General features: G+C 36.5%; 2 protein-coding genes across 2 annotated transcripts; both read left to right on the top strand.

Moving 5' to 3' along the window:
• Positions 1–787: 787 nt before the first annotated feature.
• LOC121324507 (E2F-associated phosphoprotein-like) lies at positions 788–4,483 on the top strand. The gene is made up of 6 exons (XM_041266481.1): positions 788–975; positions 1,565–1,746; positions 2,565–2,684; positions 2,838–2,955; positions 3,146–3,271; positions 3,395–4,483. The coding sequence occupies exons 1-6, from the start codon at positions 905–907 to the stop codon at positions 3,669–3,671; spliced, it is 894 nt and encodes a 297-aa protein (XP_041122415.1). The 5' UTR covers positions 788–904; the 3' UTR covers positions 3,672–4,483.
• Positions 4,484–5,034: 551 nt separating this feature from the next.
• LOC121324508 (serine palmitoyltransferase small subunit A) lies at positions 5,035–8,189 on the top strand. The gene is made up of 2 exons (XM_041266482.1): positions 5,035–5,275; positions 7,241–8,189. The coding sequence occupies exons 1-2, from the start codon at positions 5,167–5,169 to the stop codon at positions 7,342–7,344; spliced, it is 213 nt and encodes a 70-aa protein (XP_041122416.1). The 5' UTR covers positions 5,035–5,166; the 3' UTR covers positions 7,345–8,189.
• The last annotated feature ends 12,317 nt before the right edge of the window (positions 8,190–20,506 follow it).

Here is a 20,506-nt window from a genome sequence, read left to right on the forward strand (position 1 = left end):
CCCAAAACAGTGAAACAAACAATACTGTAGGACGGTATATATTCAAGACATATTAATGTATTGCAGTAGAATGTAGTTCTGCTTAATATATTATGACAATGACAAACTATTTTAAAGTCAGGAATACAAAAAAATAATGGAGGTAGTGTGGTCCAGTGGTTAAAGTCCAGGGCTTGTAACCAGAAGGTGGCTGGTTGAAATCCTACCTCTGCCACTGACTTGCTGTGTGACCCTGAGCAAATCATTTAACCTATTGTGCTCCATCCTGCAGATGAGATGTTAAATCAATGTCCAATTGTAAGTGACACTGCATATAATGCACAGTTCACAGCCTATCTCTGTAAAGTGCTTTGTGATGGTGGTCCACTATGAAAGGGGCTATATAAAAATAGTCATTATTATTATTATTATTATTATTATTATTATTATTATTATTATTACAGATAAAATATCCTAACAAAAAAAAAAAGTACCAGCGGAAGAAGCGTAGTCCTGACAGTGATCACCTCAGCCCTTGGACAAGAAATGTCAGGAATTTAAAACACATCAGCAACAACAAACCAGTATTTCTTGTTGACTGCTGTGCTTAAGTTTAAAAAAACAAAACAAAATAACACTTGTTAAAATCAGCGAAACTTTCGATAATTTAAGAAATTAGGAAACACTCCTGTTTTTACAGACCCCGATTCGCACCAAATCTGATATGACTTTAGGTAAAGTAAACGATGCTGTTGAAACTGAATAGGCGGAACTATTGTTTCAGAGTTGCTTGACATTGGTAGGAACATAATATTTACTGGACCGTGTATTTTGTTGTTCCCCACACGGTTTGTTTTTATCGAGTAAGTATAAAAATCTTGTAATTGTTGTAGCTGTACATCGCGCTTATTGTCCGTGACTAGAAATGAACCGAATAGAAGAATACGACTCATATCCCATTGAGGAGCCGAGTGATGAAGAGAGAGCAGCAAGCAGGTACGGAGAACGTTCTTCAACTGCCATGAGTAAAGCCACGATATTGCAGCGCTGCTTTTGTGGGTTAATACTTTTAAAAGATTACTCTTTACTGGAACCGATGTTAGTAATTTAACGGACGTTTGGTGTATATTTTGACAACGTTTGAATCTACTATACGATACTAAACGCGTCACAGTAAGCTACATGTTGATTTGTATACCATGGGTAAAAGTAACTGAAATTTCACTAGTGTGTAATACAAGTTGCTTAGATGGTTTATCTGGCTGCTGTTTAGTAAAATGCCTTAGTAATCCAGACTTGATGGTATTGGTAGAATGAAAAAGGCAGGGCAGGGTCAGTATGTTAATTCAGGGGAAATATAATATTTACTATGTACTATAAACATTTTAGTTTGACCAGAGCCAAAGCTGTCTGGACTTTTTATAACGTACAAAATCTTTTCAGTTTAAGATTTTACAAAATGAGTCAACTTTAAAAAAATAAATAAATACAATAAATAAATTAAATAAATAAAAATGTAAAACTGTATGTATGTATTCTAGAGTTGTTCGTTTTACTCATAATCTCCTCATTTCTCATTCTTTAGCTCAGAAGATGAGCTGGACGTGCTTCTTCATGGCACGTCGGACCAGAAACGCAAGTTACTGCGGGAGTATTTGACAGGGGAAAGTGAATCGTCCAGTGAAGATGAGTTTGAAAAGGAGATGGAAACGGAACTAAATACCTCCATGAAATCCATTGAAGGCAGTTGGGCAGCCCCCGTAACAGGTAATCAGCCCTTCCCTTATACCAATTTTATTCACTCCTACATCCTCTCAGATGCAACATAGATGTTTGGGAACAACAGTGTTCTGCCAGTCACTATGGGGATCTACTTTAATAGGTATTTTTCTAATTGCTCCAATTCTTTAAAGTCCTAGCCCCCCTATTAAGCTATTCCATGCATTTATAACTGTTAAAGGAACAAGAAAAAGTGCTTTCTACCTACTGTTCTAAACTTAATTTTACTCAGCTTCCCATTTGCCCCCACTGTGCTAAATTAAGTAGTGTATTTTGCTAACTTTATCTATATCATTTAGGATTTTATAGACTTCAATCAAGTCTCCTCTTTCCTTTTTTTTCCAGGCTGAAGAGATGTAATTGTTTTAACCTGTCTAAGTCCTGGGATCATCCTAGTTGCCCTTTTCTGTACCTTTGAGTGCAGTAATGTATTTTTTAAATTTTTTTGTAGTGAGGTGACCAAAACTGGACATAGTATTTTCTAGGTGGGATCTAACTAGGGTATAGTATAATCTTAATATAACCTAGACTTGTATGCCACACATTTGGCAGTATAGTCTAACATTCTATTTGCATTTTTTTAAATGTCTCAACACAGTGGCAAGACTTTTAATGATGAGTACATTATAACCCTAAGATCCAAGTCTCAATTCTCTATTTTCATCCCATTTTATTTTATGCTTGTATCCTAGATTTGTATGATCTTTTATGCAATACAACTCCAGATTCTGTTGTATACACATATGCATTGTTTGTTAAACTCAATAGTACTATTGACCAGCATTTATTGACTTTTTATAAACCAGGGGCACCCTCCAGTAGTGGCCAGATCCAAGGTGGAACCAGTCATATTCAAGGAGGATCCCAAACGGAGTACTATGATGATGTATACTTTGACACTGATTCTGAAGACGAGGGAACACTCAGTATGTATGGATGTAACTTGACCGTTTTGTTAACATAATGAACTCTGTATATTGCTGTATACCACAGAGATTAGTTTTTCACATTACCAGCTTACCCACCCCATGAGGAGAATAAGACTGCCTTCTAGTTCTTACTGTGTTTTAATATTTCAGAAAACCCAGAAACCAGGAAGAAAAAGAAGCAGCGCAAAATACTGACAAATGATGAATTGCTTTATGATCCTGACGAGGATGACCGAGACCAAGCCTGGGTGGATTCCCAAAGAAGGGGGTACATGTTACAATTTGTTGCCAGTTGTCAAAATTAATCTTCCAAAAAAAACATCATGGAGCTATAGATAAATTAATATACCTTTTTTTTAGTACAATTCTATATTGTGAACACCAGTTGAACTTGCTGGAAAGAAGGGATTTGCAATTTAACTGATTGTGTTTTTTCTTTCTCCCCAACTTTCAAACAGGTTTAGGGGACAAAGAAAGGAGAGAGAACTGCCTGGTCAGAGAGGGACATCCAAGCCACTACCGCACAGTGATGCCGTTCTAAATTGCCCGGCTTGTATGACAACATTGTGCCTTGACTGTCAAAGGTTAGTAAAACATCAGAAATGCCCTGAATCTGTATAATACACTGTTCTTCTTAATGAAAGGTTTTAATTTGTGGGGTTTTCCAAAAATGTATTATTATTATTTATTTATTTTATTTTTTTCAGACATGAGAAGTACAGAACGCAGTACAGAGCAATGTTTGTGATGAACTGCACAGTAAATAGAGAAGAAGTTTTAAGATATAAAGGACCTATGGATAAAAGGAGGAAGAATCGCAGCCAAAAGATGAAGCCAAATAGTGAAGAGGCTGCAGAAGAGACCCAGACAGACCAAGAGGAGAAGTATCATCCAGTGAAGTGCTTGGAGTGCTCAACAGAAGTGGCAGTATTTGATAAAGAGGAGGTTTATCATTTCTTTAACATCCTTGCAAGCCACTGTTAAAAAAAAAAAAAAGACGTTTGGTGATCTTCACTCAAAAAAACATGCTGTATTAACAGGTTTTTTGTTTTTTGGGTTTTTTTTTTTGTTTTGTTTTGTTTTTTTAAGATTGAGGTGTCGTGTTTATTTTAATTTGGCCTAAAATCTAGGAAATTGATCAGCGTTCACTTTTAATACGCCACACCATTTTACATTAGTCTGATTTTTAAAATGTCGTTTCCATAATTTCAAATGCTCCCTCGTAAATTACATTATGGGCTGGGTTTTCTTTGAAAGGATAATTGTAATATAAGCAAAGGAGGGCAATCTAACTGAAGTGCAAAGTAAATCTATCTATCTCTGTGTTTCATTATGGTATTAAAGTATATGTCCAACGCACTCTCTCTCTCTCTAAAATAAAGATTCAATAGGTAATTTAAAATTACAAGAACTATAATTACTAAACACTGCAGTGCTTGATTAAAACAATATATTCTGTTCATAAACAGCCAGTTACCTATTACAATACTAGTTAATGAACAACGTAAATATTAAAATGAATATTGGTGCCCATATTAAACAAATCCCTTTGTAAATGAAGCAGAATCGGTGCGTCCTAGCCACGCAGACCTGTATATGTCGGCGACAAAGGCAATTCTTGACAACTTTGTGTGGATTTAGTAGAACGGTCACGCCGGTACCTGCGCTGGCAGAGGAGCCCCACAGTGTAGCTGTGAGAGAACAGACATCAACGATATGGCTAAAAACAACAGGAAATCGACAGAGAGCTGTAAAAACAACTGAATTTATGTTAAAAGCTGCTACTGCCACCTAGAGCGGAGGGTTATTAAACAATCATTGCCTGAAAGTAATATTTTTCTTTGCATCTAATAAAATAATAAATATGTATTTTCTAACCTGCTATTTATCCTACTGTGTTATGGAATACTATTCTTGAAATTCCTTGTTGCAGTAATTATGATTAATGATTTTCTGTGTTCAAAAATTGACATTTATACAGGAATGTTAATATTTAAGATACATGTTTTAATTGGATTTACTGATAATTTAAAATGAATGAAACCCGTGGATCTTAGCAGCAGTTTAATTGTGGAATAAAGAACAAAACCACACGTTTACTATATTATTTGTTTTTAAGTAAATTAAATATACAGACAAGTGGTGCAAATATTTTATCAATATTTAAACATGTTTTATTTTTTCGAGAGGAATATGTGGAAAAACAAACCAATCTATATTTTTAGAATACAAACTTCTTTAGATGCTTGTCATGTGATCGGGGTGTAATTCCCCAGGTGACGTGCTTGGAAGCTGCAAGCGAGCTGTGCCAAGTGGGGGCAGAGCTCCAGACAGGCTCCGAGCCTGCTCTGCAGCGTTACCCCACAGGACTTACACAGGAAGGGTGTGTGCGAAAGGGAAAACGTCATTTATAAACGGGGGAGGGATCCGGCGTTTCAGGAAATAGAAGAAATTGTTCTGGACTGGTAGTACAAATCGAATGATCATGGCGCTGGGATCGGCTTGGAAACACATGTCGTGGCTTTATTACCAGTATCTTCTAATCACAGCTCTCTACATGCTGGAACCCTGGGAGAGGACAGTCTTCAGTATCCTAACACAGAGTGGGTTGTGGTGATGGGAGTTGCTACCTGCAATGCTAGTAGTTGGGCCGAGAGAGGCCGAAATGTTGTGAAGTGGTTATGTAGCATTAAACCCAGTTACATTAAAAGTGGCGGTGGATTTTAATAGGTGTAGAATATTGTAACTGCTATTTTGAATGGCTGTGTAGCTTAACTTCCCAATGTAAAGCACCATGAACTTACTTGTCTTTCGATTTGAACTATGCTCCGAAGATTGTACTGCCTCTGGGATAGGAGTTCTTTGTAGTTTGATATTAAGTAGACTGTAAGGTAGCAACAGTTGTTCGGAATGGTATCTGCCGCAGTTTCGTCATGTGGCCGCTGGGCTGTGAAGCAGTTTAGTTAAGTACTGGTGTTAATAGTTCACTAGTACTACCGTATTGATGAGGGGACGCGTTTTACTGAAATACTGTCGTTTTTTTTTTTTTTTTTTTTTTTTTTTTCTAACCAATCCTCAATTGACATAATAGTCAGGTGACACTGAGCCTAGCAGTTGTTTTGTAATGTTAATTATTGAATGACTCCAGTGCATTTGAGGTTGATCAGGCATTGACACACCCAATTTACCGGTATTTTAGACGTTAAAGGCCTGTGAAATGTATGTACTTTAGGCAACGCCTATAAGTTTACGGGCGTTCCGTGTAGCGTGCAAGGGGGAAGGCAGCAGCATGGCTGGCAGGCGACGTAATTACACACAAAGACATCAGCGGTATCGGCGCCCACCCTCAGCCTGTGTGTGGATTGCCTCGCCCTGTGTGATGCGCCTGCCTGCGATAACTGAGTTTTACTACAATACGTCAGTAAAACCTTCGACAAATAATGCTATTCTTGCAAATACCCGATTTCTGATATTTCCATAAACTTGTTACTATAAATACAAGCACCATTAATTCCTCCCCAAGCAACTCTGCTATTATACAGGTGTTTCTAAGCAAGAAGTACTCTACAAACATACTAGTGTACATTCCGTTTTCTGGGTAAATACACACATTACTGGTAAGATACAGTGCTCAGAAGTTTCGTTATACATAATAAATTTGGTAATTTATTTAAATATAAGTAAACTTGCATAGTTAAGTCGAGAGTGACTCGGATCTAAATTTGCTTATTTAAACTTTCCTTAAGTGTAGTGGTTAATGGTGATTTGCAGGTCAGTTTATTTTATATTGGAGTCCCAATATATATCCCAAGTGGCTGTATTTACTTGTGACTGGTTCAGTAATGCTGTAACTTCCACAGCTTGGAAAAATGTCAAGGTAGGAGGTCATGGATCCAGTAATGGTTAATGAAGGAAGTGCCAACACTGGTTTGTTGAACCTTAAATATGGATTCAGCTATACTGTTGCTTGTTTTTACATGTAGGCTTGGATATATTTTCTTTCTTGTTTTGGGTGTGGGTGGGATTGTGACCTTGTCTTCTTACAAAAACAACCTTTACAGAATGCATGCTGGGAAACTATTATAAATTGGAAACTATAACAAATGAGTTTTCTCACTCCTTAAATAACATCTTATCTGGCTTAGTTTGGTACTTAATTCTCAAAATGATGTAGGCCTACCACTCAATACTCCTTTAGTATGTTTGTTACCATAAACAATGTTTGTGGATGAAGGTTGTTATGAATGCGATCATCTAATCAAATTTCCTGTTTGATAACGATATGCATTTTGTTTTGAGAAATGTATTGAACTGACTTTGTAATTTTATTAAGGTCAGTATAATCCACCGTCATATTTCTATAGGGTTATTAAAAATAAATGAATGTCTTATTGAATGTGGGGGGCAGTTCAAGGACAATCTGTTAATTCAGATTTGAGACCTGTTGTGAAAAGCAAGTGCTGCTCTTTCAGTATAGTGTTTTGCCTCAGTAGCTTCATATATCAAACAAATGAAAAACAAAACAGTTGGATTTTCTTAACAGAGTTGCTCAGATTCCCTTCTTATTTCGGTTGCTGGAATGGCAGTGTATACAGGGTATGTGTTCATGCCTCAACACATCATGGCAATCCTGCACTACTTTGAAGTTGTGCAGTGATAAAGATGACCTCAGCGGGGAACATGAAGCAGAGGTGGATGGATGTCCTGTGGAGAAAGCTCTTATTTTTTATTTTTTTGGACTTTCATTCTGTGACATCCCACTCTGCTGACAGCTGTAGACTAATAAGTAAGAAGAAAATGTATTTATTGAAAATGTGTCCCATTTAATTCATACAAGTTGTAACTGTATAGTAAGTGTATATGGAGTCTAATCTTTTTCACTTGTACCTGCTGAATACCACTATTTATTTTTTAAAACTGATGTCAGTGCACTTTTGTGGCAGTGGCAGCATTGCGACTGCAAAACTTCAGTGAGAATTGTAGTGATTTGAATCTGCCTTAAAAACAAACTTCTGTTTTTAATTGCTTTAAAAAAGTGCTTTTGTAACAGTTGATGATCAGTTTAGCAAATCTACTTTTATTTAAAAAACAAAACAAAAAAAAAATAAATAGAGTAAAAGAACACAAAAGAACTGTTGATGTCTACTTGTAAATGTACAAAAAATAGGTATTGGGTGTTATAGTTGTGCATCACTAAAAATATCATACTTAAACGTACAAACAAAACTGTTGTGCATTTTTCTTTTCATAGAAGATTCCTGTATTCACTTAGTCTACACTATTGAGCAGGAGAAACTCACAGACCTTTTTCTTTTTCTCTCTCCTCTTTCTCTGGCCCTTTTGATCAGAACTGAAGTGAAGTTTCATGTTGACACTTGGTCAGTGTGCTTAGTAAATGGTTTTGTTTTTTAGTATGAATGTTATAATAAATCTGGGACAGTAGTAAACTTGTTTGCTTCGTACACCGATGAAAAATAAATATTGCAAAGGTGTTTATAAAAATTGTCTGGCTTTTATTTCAGTTTTTATTAAGAATTCCAGCACCTTTTTAAGATTTGCAAATGTTCAAGAATGAGGATCTTTTATTCAGTGTACCATAACATAATGCCAAAGAGACTGGCATCTATTACCCTAGACAGAACTGTAGCTGTGTTACCTTTACCCACAAGTTAACTGAGATAATGCGTACTAGAGAACACAAAGTAATCCCCCCCCCCCAGCAACATGTATAGTCGAGGAATCTAGTCTGTGTGTCACAATTACATTTTGACAGACGGTAGATGGAGATTTTTCTGATACTGATGGCTCTTAACAAATACTTTTTTGTCTGGACAGTTTGGTCTTCTCCGAAGCAGGAAGCATCATGTTAACTTGGATACCCAGTGGTAAACCTATTATGCTGACCAGCAAGGCTAATGACATTGGTATAATGCACAATGACAAAGTTATCCAAAGTGTTACATTTACTGGTATAAAAGCAAATACCTGCCCGAACCTGCTTGTTACTATAGTGTGTGAGCCAAATAATCATGGTTATTCCCCACCTTATTTGGTGAGGTGTAAAATAATGAAAGGTAGATGCCATTTTTATGGCAGCATATCCATTCGTGAACAGTGAAGTTGAAAAACTGGTTGGCTCATCTCTAATTGTTCAACATGCTTGGCTAGGCTACAACAGTATCACCCTTAACTAGGTAAATATTAGGGAATTAATTTTTGTTTTAACAGAATGTGTTTCCTCATATTTTATAAATACAGATTGTATTAATATTTAAAACCTCCTTTTATCTACAGTGTATAGTTTGGGCAAATAGGTGGCATTTCAGAAAAGCCTGGATTTTAATCCTGAAATAGTGATGAAAAATAAAATATTCTAATTGCATGAACTCTGTAAAGCTAGCATACGAGGTTAGGTTTCAGGAACTAGCATTTCCGATAGAGTTTCACCTTTGCTTCGGAAAAACTGCCCACATACATTTAATTTGTTCAGGTTCTGGTATTATACTGGTTGTCATCAATATTTCAAAAGGTCTAAGTGTTATTGCATGCTGTACTTATGAAGGCTGTCACACATATGCAAATACAAATGATTCTCTCTAACTGTGTGCAGCCTTTATTGCTGAAAAGTACACTTCTGATGGCAAAAAACATGGTCATCCACTGCCCCCCCCCCAAGCCCATGGACAATGAAGTGACTTTGAAACATCCTCAGAAGGTACCAAAATAGAGATGATAAATAAATTGATATTGGAGATAATACGATCTGATAGCCACTAGGTGGCAACATCCAATATTACAACTGGCTTAGTCAAGAGTCTACTCAGGACAGTATTAAAAATAAGACTTTCCATTATACACGTAGCATTTCAGGTTACAATTAAAATCATGTATCATCTAATTCCTTGATTAAACTGTTGCAATGAAAATAGTATGGTGTGGTTTTGTTTCTGGAATTTAATGTCATAGCAAAAAGAGACCCATTGCATTTGACAAGACATTTTTTGTTTTTAAATGCACAGAACGTTGTTATGCTGTTGCATACAGATTAGAGGAGTTTAACCTGAGATCTGGTCATAATCTGAAACACAATTTATTGCACAATCAGAAAATAAACATTATTGCGTTGATGAATACATTGCAAACTTGACCAGTTTTAGGTCTCCATCTTATGACTGCAGAACACAAAGACAACACAAGAAGGTGCAGTAGTATCTTGCATGATGAAGATGCAATGGCATGCTTTTGGTTTAATAGCTCATTTGTTGCATTAAAACAAAAATCAAGGCTAAAAAAAGAAGAGAACAGTTACCCTCTATAAATTTCATTCCGTGTTTCCAGAATTAAATTACAGGTATATAAATGTTGTCAAATTGTAAGGCTGATCTCCTGAAAGTCTCTGGAGGGCTTTGTTGCCTCTTAGTTTAAAGCAGAGGTAATCAAAGATCAGTTATTGCCATTCTAGAAATTAATGCATTTAAAGAAAAAGCTTACCTCGAGACTTGTTGTTTTAAAACAAATAGTTTGTAGTTTGGATAAAGAACCCATCCTGTTAGATTGTATTGCAGGGTTTGATGCTTACTGTTCTGCTTTATCCTTGCAGTTTAGTGAACAACTGAAAGACTAACCAGCTCTGCCATATTACAGGCACTCTAAGATTTCATATTCTGTTTGCACCTGAAAGGAACTGCGTTTGTTTCTATGAACTGCTGGTGTTTAAAATTTGATAAAGAAAGGAACCAATACATATTTTAAGTGTAAATGCTAAAACATAGATCTAAACATACCTGTGATCAGTAAGTACAAATTGTTTCTTACAATTCAGAGAGTGTTGCAAAAGCATTGGGAAACACTAAGAATGGGAAGCAGTGTCCTGTAGATACAAAGTAGCTTCCTGTTTTACAAACCCGAGTCCTGTTTTTGTGCATCACTGTTTTTGCTTATGTACAGGGAGGTACAGTTGGTTAGGATTTAAGATGTTTGACATTCCCTGGCTGCTTATAACATGCCGGTGCACAGTTTATTTGAAGACAAAAGATATAAAGTCAACAACAGCCATGTCTAATAGTAGTTCACGAGGCGTGAGCTGGGGGTAGAGATAGGGATAGAGATAGAGATAGGGCAGAAGAAGCAGAAGGGAGCGGTTAGTAGGACAGAGTGCCGGCTAGAAAGGACCGGACCTAGGATAGAAGAGCAGGCGAGGCCCACTCTAGTAGCAGACCAGCGAAGCTGGACAAGGAAGCTAGGACAGAAAGTGGTCACTGACTGAGGGCGGCGATGCCGACACGTTAGACCCCCAGTTGGCCGAGACTTCACGCTGCCTGGGACCTGAGATAAGAACAAGGCATAGAGGTTAGTATGGTACTCGAGCATGAGCAGTCACGTCCCAAACTGAGACAGCGTATAGAACCTCCTTGAGTGATTCAAGATAAGCGCAGGAGCGGCGAAAGAACAGAGTGTGGCCGGGGGTCCACTCTGACTCACATGGTGAGAACCCCCCTGAAGGTCAAGGGTTAGCTGAAACCATGCCCTGAGGTCGGGGAAGTGAGATCACTTGCCCCCCAGAGCGACCGATGCGAAGGCATGTATGAGAAGATGGAGGAGAGGAGGAGGAGGAAAACGAAACGCTAGACAGCAAACGTGCAAGTGATCAGGGCTTAAATAGTAAATAGGAACTAATTGACAGGAAATTGGAAACCCCCTTGCTACATGCCTCCTGAACTTATGCAAGCTAACATTTAATATCAATCAGGATATCCAAGGTCAAGTGTTCAACCCATAGAAAAGCTCTTGAAAATACAAGGTTTAAAGGTAACTAATATTAACTTTTCTTGTCCCACTTACAAAAATACATAAACCATTGTCCAAAATGAATGTTAAAGGAATGAGATTAATTATTCAAAGTTGAGGACTTAATCTAACAATTAAATGGATGAAATGGTTCTACAATATCAATTATCCAGCTCTTTTTTAAGGGTCTTCATTGACATTAAACATCTTCATTGACATTATTGTTATGTAACTGCCATGCCTTCTGTATTTCACATCAGTAAAGACATTAGCCTGAAACATTTAGTTACCTAATCTTCTATTTTAACCCCTATATTAAAATGTGCTATCATGAAACCCAGACTGGATTCCTGTATAACCAGCCTCAAGTCTTTCACTTGTGGCCTTCAAAGGAGATATGGCATGCCAACTCATGCTTTTGACTGTGGAGTGCAAGGAAATGTTAACACCCAATAGCAGCACAGATGGGATCAACGTAACTAACCTAAACGCACATCAAAACACTGGCACAGTGCTCCTGATATCCAGAATAGGTGAAGCGTACAGAGTTCTTTCAGAAGCAGAGGTATATCTGCAGATGGCAGATAAAGAGAGCGTCACTGCTTCACTCTGCTGACACAGGTATGTCAGACAGCATCAAACAAAACAAAGAATACACAACATTGATGCCCATGAGCGTAATGTTACATATCACAGTCACATTTAGTGATTTAATATTTGCTTACTTCATGCATAGATCCTGTATCATAATGAAGGTCCACAGAATAGAATGTACCTACCTCCGTACTCCCTGCTGGGCCCGGTTGTGTTGTATTGATGATTTATTTTCTAACTGTATGTTAGTGTTCAGGGATATTCATGGGAGCATGCAGCTCATCCAGACCTTAGTGTGTTTGTGTTGTAGCTTAGTGAGGCCAAGCAAATAATAATAATAATAATAATAATATGTATGTAACATACATCACCCAACTGTAAATTCAAAATTAGAGCTATCGCTATAATCTCCTCATTGTCTGATACTCTATATAACTAAATCTAAATAAAATCAATACCAAGTTTCATGACAATTGGCTAACCAGCAACCCCGCACCCAGGGGACAGAATCTCTGTGGTTCAAGCAAACCAGTAACTAGACAGTGAGCTGACAAAGTTAAATCAAATGTCAGATCTAGCTTATAAGTGGTTGCTTATTTACCAGTCAGAATGACTTTCATCACTCCAAATCCCCTGTGGCACGAAGGGCTTGTTGTGGTCGTGACTTGCATATACATTTGGTTCCTCTGTTCCAGCTCAGTAGACCAAGCTGACGATGTGAAATCTCTGACAATCTCTGTTTGCCAGGTCTGGGTTCTAACTTGGAAGGCAGTGAATGACGATCACTTTTGATTAATTGATTATATGGCTACCAACAGCTGGGGTGGTCCAAAGTTTTAATGAAATCCAGTACTAGGAACTGGCCCATATGACAAATTAACACCAAACAGTTTATGACTGCACTGGATCTGTAAGACTGCCGCTGAGCTATCAGCTGCTCTTGTCTCTACACAACTAGTACAATGCACTTAAACCACAATAATTCAAATCTGATAACTGTTGCTGCTAAAACACTTTTCTTCTCCTGTACTTCTGTTGTGCGCAGTGTATTAAGCCACCAAACATTTAATTAAATTCTTACTTTAAATAACATAAAGCAACACGAAATTCCAATATAAGTTATTTAGAGCAAAAGATTGATCCTAAAGGGGATGTTAATATACAACATGGGAAATAAGACACACGACTATAAAAATAATTTTAAAAAAAATGTTAAGGTTAAATGAACCAGTTCAATCACTTTTAATTCACTAAAACTGACCCTTTCTTTTAATGTCTAATCTTAGACAAAGCAGTGATAATATAACATGGTGCTTTTTTCTCATGAACTTGTACTGATGTGGATTAAGTTCTCATGAAACTACTTTTCATGCCAAATTTAACAAACATGTTGATAGCCTTTCAGAATTAAAATAGAAACTGCTTACATGTGTAATCTCAGAAAAGGCATGCCTCACGTACACACTGAAAGAGAAATTCACTCTGAGAGCTTATCAGAGCCACAGATTTCTGAATAAATGACTCAGAGTAAATAAAATTTAAAAAAATACAAAATTGTGTGAGCTTTGGATTTTGTAGTTGTTTGCCAGATACATAAAAGTAGGGTACTTTTATATTTAATTCACGTGTCGTTTTTATAGTCATGTAGTTAATATGTATCACCACAAGATTGCTTCTTACTGTGGGAGAATGAATGACTGTCCTTTCAATAATGAACACTCATTTCTATGTATTCACTGGACATGATCGAGGGTCTGCGTAGAGGAAGAGACCTAGGGAATTGATAATAGAAGATGTGCTTATTACTTAGAGAACAATAAAGGCCTTCACACACCAGACACAATGTGATTCTTACTGGGGCAACAAATTAGCTGCAAATACATTGTGCACACCAGAAGCGATCACAGACAAAACGCGACAGCTGAAAATTTGCCAAATCTTACAGAACGTATGATTACTAACAAACAAACGCAATAGAAAATGGCGTACTATTATTATAGGCCTGATGATAATGGCATTATATTAGGCTATATGCATTTAATCATGTATGAAATGATAGAAACCAGGCAAGCACAGATCATTAGAAATCGACTCCCATATTACATTTTGGCTTCAGTGTTTTTAGAATTGCTTTGACTCTTGTCAAAAAGGTCAGGGAAATTAAATACTGCAAGTACGATCTTCTCCTCCATTTTCAGTGAAAGTGAAACAGGCTTGATTCCAAATAACATGACATGAAGCTGTCCTTTGATTGCTCAGCTGTGTAGTTTTCGCGTGACGAATTTGAACAAATAGGACCAAGTTCTATTTTTTTCATCAATTTCATTGGAATTTGTGTCGTGGTGACCTCGCTTGCCTTTGGTGTGAAGGGTGCTATTGAAAAGCAGAGGTTTTATTGATTTTCTTGTGTCGCTTTGTTGTATCGCTTTTCGCGTCGTGTCTGGTGTGTAAAGGCCTTTTAGAAGTTCTGTCAATTTTGATAAGAAGCTGGGCTATCAAATAGTTCAAATAACTTTTTAGTTTAAAAGAAAAACACCAATATAAATATTTCAGAAACAGCCACTCAGAACAATTGCAAATACCATAAAAAAAGGACAGTAAAATAAATAAATAAATAAATAAATAAGTAAATAAAAACTGTTACAATGTCTTTAGCATATGCTTGCTTTTAAATGTTACCATCTCCCAGTTTCCTTGTTGTTTGTTTGATAAGGCCTTTGTACTATCCAGTGCCAACAAAAATCCATTTGTAGTACTTTTATTTATGATTTATCATTGTGATTACCTATCTGCAGCCCAATTCTATACCAATTTCCCTTGAGTCAAATAATATTGACTACCGATGGGAAAGTGTTTTCCACAGCCCACGAACAACAATGCAGTATATTTATATATACTTTTTTTTTTTTTTTTGTGAAATAATGCATACATAAAAGTCCGAGGTGTTGGATCGTCTAAAATCTAACAAAGAGAATGATACCATTAAGGATTTATTATTTGTGTCACACAAACAATAAAGTCTTACCTTTTGGACATCACGATTCAAGTTAATGGTGTTTGTCTCTCAACAGTAGGTCTGATGGCATGAAATGTAATGTTTGTTAAAGTACAATATTACTTATTAGTGCAGCTTTTATTAAGTTTTTTGACAAAGTAAAGTTTCACAGTAAATATCATCAGGGAGCTGATTAAAAACCAAGGCTATATAATGTGATTGGGTTGCTTTTTGAAACAGATGCTGTGGGCTGCATGTGTGATGGTGTGTAAAATATTATAACGGTCCTGGGGGGTAGCTCCTGTGTGTATCGCTAAAGGGGAGACAGTCACGCTAGTCCCCAACCATCTGGGAGAGTTTGTTGAGTCTGCACAATAGTGTTAGTGATGGGTGGGGTGGGGTTGCTTTGGATTACAGGGTTGTTAGTTTTCACCCGCATTTCAGCACATGCAATTGGAGGGGTCATGGGTCAGACACTGTTGGTGATGTTTGTCATTGAGGGTGAGAAGACAGGAAATAAAGGAGCAAAGTGGGAGCTAGATAGAAACTCTGTTAAGTGACAATATGCATGCATATTGTCCTGATACACTAGAAGCTACTTGAATTCTTTCTGATCACCCATCGCTTCCAAAACAGCTACAGAGACGATTTGTCAGGATTATGTAATTGGTCAAACCTTGAATGAATTATTTTTTTTTAAGAAATGGCTTTAAAAACGTATGTCATCGAGACTTTTGGGTTTCCAGTTTTGTCCTTTATCAGATGAATTAATTTGTTATTGCATTGTGATTTGCCCCACTTCTATCTTTGTTATTGATAATGTTGTTGATAAGAATGTTAACTTACTGTAAGTTTCACAAGGGTACTAGGCAGTACTATTGAGGGAATGTGTTGCATGTTGAAAACATCCTCTTGAATATCACAGGATTTGGGTTTTGCGCTTATTATTTTTACAAACAATGTCAGTATAGACATAACAAAGTCAATGAAGTGTATTCCAATTATCTAAACAGTGCATACCAGCACTGAGATCATTAAAATACTAACTGTGTATTGGTACCAAGGTTATCAAAATCAAACATGTGAGACTACATGTGAGTATTGCATTTCTGTCTATACTATGTAAACAACCAGAGTGTCCCACTTAATAATTTAAGGATGGCTGGTACTGAGTTTTGCACGAGCTGCAATAGTACTTCATAATACCACCACCATAATGATGTTGTAATACACTTATACTAGTGCATTACCTAGCTCTATAAATTAATCTGCAGGAGCAGACAACTATTTTTGTAAAGTGGTCCTGGAGTTCGAATTAGAGCTTCTGCGACTTATAGTAAGATTTATTTATTTATTTATTTATTTATTTGGTAAACTGTTTTATTGGTAAATGTTGTCCTTGTGAGCAAATGGTTACCATAATGACAATATGAAGCTGACATACCTTTAAATCTATTTCACAGCAGGAAACTTTCATTGATGATCTGATGAGCAGCTTATGAGAAAATGCAGGCTAAATACAGTTGACATCTTCAGCTCTTTAAAAAAAGAGGCACAGGTGTCATTTTCTCATGGTGATGTGGTGCACAGTTCAGAGACCAGAAAATAATATGGAAATCAGTTCAGTAACTTGTATGTCTGTACTATATTGTACCGTACTTTACAGCTGGCATTTTCCATTTCAGTTGTTGGCAAGTCACCCTATAACTGTTTATTCAAAACATTATCCATTGGTATTTCTTTTTCCATTGTTTCTTATTTATACCCACATACTGGGTACCAGTCCAAGTCAAGGGCTACAAACAGAAGCCATAGATTGTCAGTTATATGGTTAGGTGTCACTCAGTTCATTTTGTCCCATATTGTAAAGTGCACTAAAAAGGAACTCAGTGGTGCTCTAAGCTGTGCTCCTGAGGGCATCACTGCAGAAATAATCAAAAGGCAATGATTTGCACTGTGTTTTACCCATTTCCCTTAACTGCTGACATTAAAACAAAAACAGTTCTTTCTCTTACTGTGTAAACAAGTTTTCAGGTTTAGTATGGCATTTTGAACTAGTCACAAGCCAGGAAAGATCATCCTTGACAAGGTATCATAAAGTGTCTTTATTGTTTGCTTTCCAGGTAAGCAGTAACAATTACATTTTAGTTTGGACTATTTCCCAGAAAAGCCGTAAACACAAAGGAACTGTTTACAGTGGGTATAAATAAAGATTGCCTTTTTACAGTGACTGTATACTGAGTTGCTCAGAAACTTCCCCACTATAAAAAACAAATAGATAGTATAGTCATTAGATAACTATATTTCAATGTGTACATTTGCCTAATTTTGTTATGAGTGCTGTTACTGGTCATTAAACCTGCATGACATTCAATTACACATTGAAAAACACTAAACAACATGAGTCTAGTAACCGTCTTCAAAATCCAATTTGTTATAATGTGCTTCTGGCAAACCTCTTCTGGTTGACCTCATCTAAAAATAGAGTTTTACTGATGTCCTGATTGAATGTGTAGCAAACGTTGTCTTTTAACAAACATCACGGAGAATCATTTTTCACACAAGTTCAGTTGAATTCCTCATTCCACAGAATACATCAAAAGTACAGCAATGCATTTGCTGTAAACACTACAGAGTGTTCTGTAACCACAGTACAAATATATTATTCCTTTTGTGCAGAGGTTAAGATGCTAATTTCAGAACTGCAATTGCTGTTGGTTAGCGCCCAGCCTGCTCCCTGAATAGTCTAAGAATGTTTTATAAACTATAAACATATCCTTGCAATGTTATGATCTATCGAGACGTTTTATCAGAAACAGTACTTCATTACTGAAAAGGTTGCAAGTGCTTTCTACAAGTTAAAGCTTTGTGTTTATGTTAACTGTACTTCATCTCAGAGTTAGATCATTTTTAGAGGAGGCTCAATGTGCAACCGAGTTTTGAAAATAAATAATTGTTCCTTATGCAATGTTGAAGCAATTGGATTACTCACACTGATGTACTTATTTGTATTTGCTATATTAATATTCATGTATAGAAAATGTAGTACCCATTTTAAAACAAATCAAAATGCATTTTCAAGATTTTGTGTTAACAGTGAATCTAAAAAAAGACTGAGCAATTTTTTTTTCTTCCTAAATAAAAGCAAACATGCATGTACAAAACACAAAAACTTTTAAAGCATTCCTCAAAATAATTTGCATTGTTCTGTGTGTGTGTGTGTGTGTGTGCTAATTATCTGGCTGGCAAGCCCACAACACTTATGGAGAAAATGTGCATGTTCAATTTGTGTGACCATTTATTGGCAGCCAATGCAATTCACCCACTGAATTATTTATCACGCAAACTGTTAATAGGTTCTTGTTGCACTGCAGTGTGCAGGAGCTCACGTATGCCTGCATACCTCACAGCTGTAAGTACTGTGAATCTAATCCCCCTCCCCTCCAGCGCCCCCCACCTCCTCCACACCCAGAATGCATTCATGTTCTGTAGTAGTGGTGCAAGCAAGTTGCCTGGAATCCAAGAAATATGCAATTTTCAATTACATATCGTGCTGTTAATTATAGTAAAAATCTGATTCAAGCTATGTTTAATGATTAGGATAGACTAGAAATTATAATTGAATTCTGAATGTCTACATATTTAGCTATTCAGAAATGTAGATGAGGAAGCATATTTCTGATCTTGCTGTTGTCCAGTCTCCCACCAATACACCAGATACTCAGTCTTTTTCCTTTTTTGATTTTTAAAGCAGAATTGTATTGGTTTAAGCAGACGTCCTGATTAGGAATTAAAGAGAATAATATAGTGTATATAACTGTAAAGACGTATGAAAAATTACTGTAAATTATGGGAATGCTTTAAATATGTTACTACTTTTTTCATGTGTGTCTTTTTTCACTGTGACTGTAAATAATAATTAAATAAAGCTGATCGGTCAAACTTGAAATCCCTGTTCAAGTCTTGGAGACAGTAGTGGCAAGATTCCACCTGCCACCGGGACTTCAAAAACCCCAGTAAGAACTCTATCACTCCGAGCTGATCTGATGGAGCAAGTTCCTGAGAGAGCATCCAGTGGTAAGCACATAGAGGTTAATGAGTTGGCTTTTTGAAAGTTCCTTTTTTTCTGTGTTGTTTTTTAAAAGTATGCTCAAAAACATATTAAAAAAAAAACAAGCAAATGAGAAGTGTTACATTTTTAGAAATGTAATAGAACTTGTTACTTAATGAATCTAAGATGCAAACTATGTTATTCTGTTCTAATAGAAAGCAGCAATAAAATCCGTCTTGGACTGTTGTTACATTGAAGGTGAGATAATAAAGAAAGTTCCTTATTATAAATACTTAGGCAATTGGATTGACAAGCATCTTGCTTTCAATCTGTCATTCTGCCAACATGGTCGTTCCAAGGGCTGGCACATGTTTGCATAAAATGTCCTTTGCCTGTCAGCTTCCAAAAACTTTAAAGTCTTTTAACCACGATATAAGGAGTAAATTTGATAGTCTCTCTTTTAAATGTTTTAAAAATGATCTCTGGAAATTATTTAGGGCCTCATGTAAATGACCCATCACTTTTTGGGTAAAAGCAATCCTTTTGCTTTAATTTTCTTCAAATGTACGGAGTAATACTGTTCTGTACAACAGAAATACTGTACTTTCACATTTCATTTATCTTGATTACTTGTTATTCATAACTTTAATGACCATAGTTATTTGTTCTGTGTTCATAAAATATTATTTACTGTGTCTACTGAATACTTTATTTGCTTTTCTGGCACATGAGGTAGACTTTTCCTAAAGAGGAGGCCAAGAGAGGAATGCAAGCAAGGCTTAAAATAAAGAAAATGTGGTGCTTACAGTATGGTGTGACATTCTAACAGAGGGACATGTGTCAGTTCCTTTTTAGTTTTTTTGTACTGTCATGTTGAGCATTATTCAGATGTCTCAACATGAAAACAAAGTTTTAAAAAACCTGAATGAGTTAAGATCTGTTTTAATAATACTGTTCCACATAATACTGACTCTTGTATTAGAATGTGCAGGAAAAGGGTGTGTTAGTTAGTAACCTCATGTGAAACTCATGGGTTGACTAATACTGTACAAACCAAGCCCATATAGTAATGGAACGGGTGCTTTTCCACATGGGGGTCTAAAATTAGGGTTCTGGGTCAGGCCATCTGCCTGTTTGGACTTGCAGGAAAACCTATGATTTAAGCAGGGTTAGCCTCTTGCCTCCAGTGGTGTCTTTTGTAGGATGCGCCTACACTACTAATGTATGAAATTGTTTTTGTATTTGTATAATTTCAATCAAAATATTATGGAAAGAAAAAGATTTGCTGGTGGTTGATGTTGTTAAAAAGCTAGGTATTACATCAGATTTGTTTTTTTATTTCCCTTCTGTAACATATTCCGAAGGCAGTCTCTTTCTAAAAATAAAACAGAG

This window comes from Polyodon spathula, chromosome 12 (genome assembly GCF_017654505.1).
Source record: "Polyodon spathula isolate WHYD16114869_AA chromosome 12, ASM1765450v1, whole genome shotgun sequence".
NCBI classification, from domain to species: domain Eukaryota; kingdom Metazoa; phylum Chordata; class Actinopteri; order Acipenseriformes; family Polyodontidae; genus Polyodon; species Polyodon spathula.

Excerpts from the sequence above, each read along its gene's own strand:
- LOC121324508 (XM_041266482.1), top strand. The coding sequence starts at position 5,167 with ATGATCATGGCGCTGGGATCGGCTTGGAAACACATGTCGTGGCTTTAT. Across the intron at positions 5,276-7,240 it reads CTGGGAGAGGACAGTCTTCA|ATTCCCTTCTTATTTCGGTT; the intron begins GTATCCTAACAC and ends AGAGTTGCTCAG.
- LOC121324507 (XM_041266481.1), top strand. The coding sequence starts at position 905 with ATGAACCGAATAGAAGAATACGACTCATATCCCATTGAGGAGCCGAGT. Across the intron at positions 1,747-2,564 it reads TTGGGCAGCCCCCGTAACAG|GGGCACCCTCCAGTAGTGGC; the intron begins GTAATCAGCCCT and ends TTTATAAACCAG. Across the intron at positions 3,272-3,394 it reads TTGTGCCTTGACTGTCAAAG|ACATGAGAAGTACAGAACGC; the intron begins GTTAGTAAAACA and ends TATTTTTTTCAG.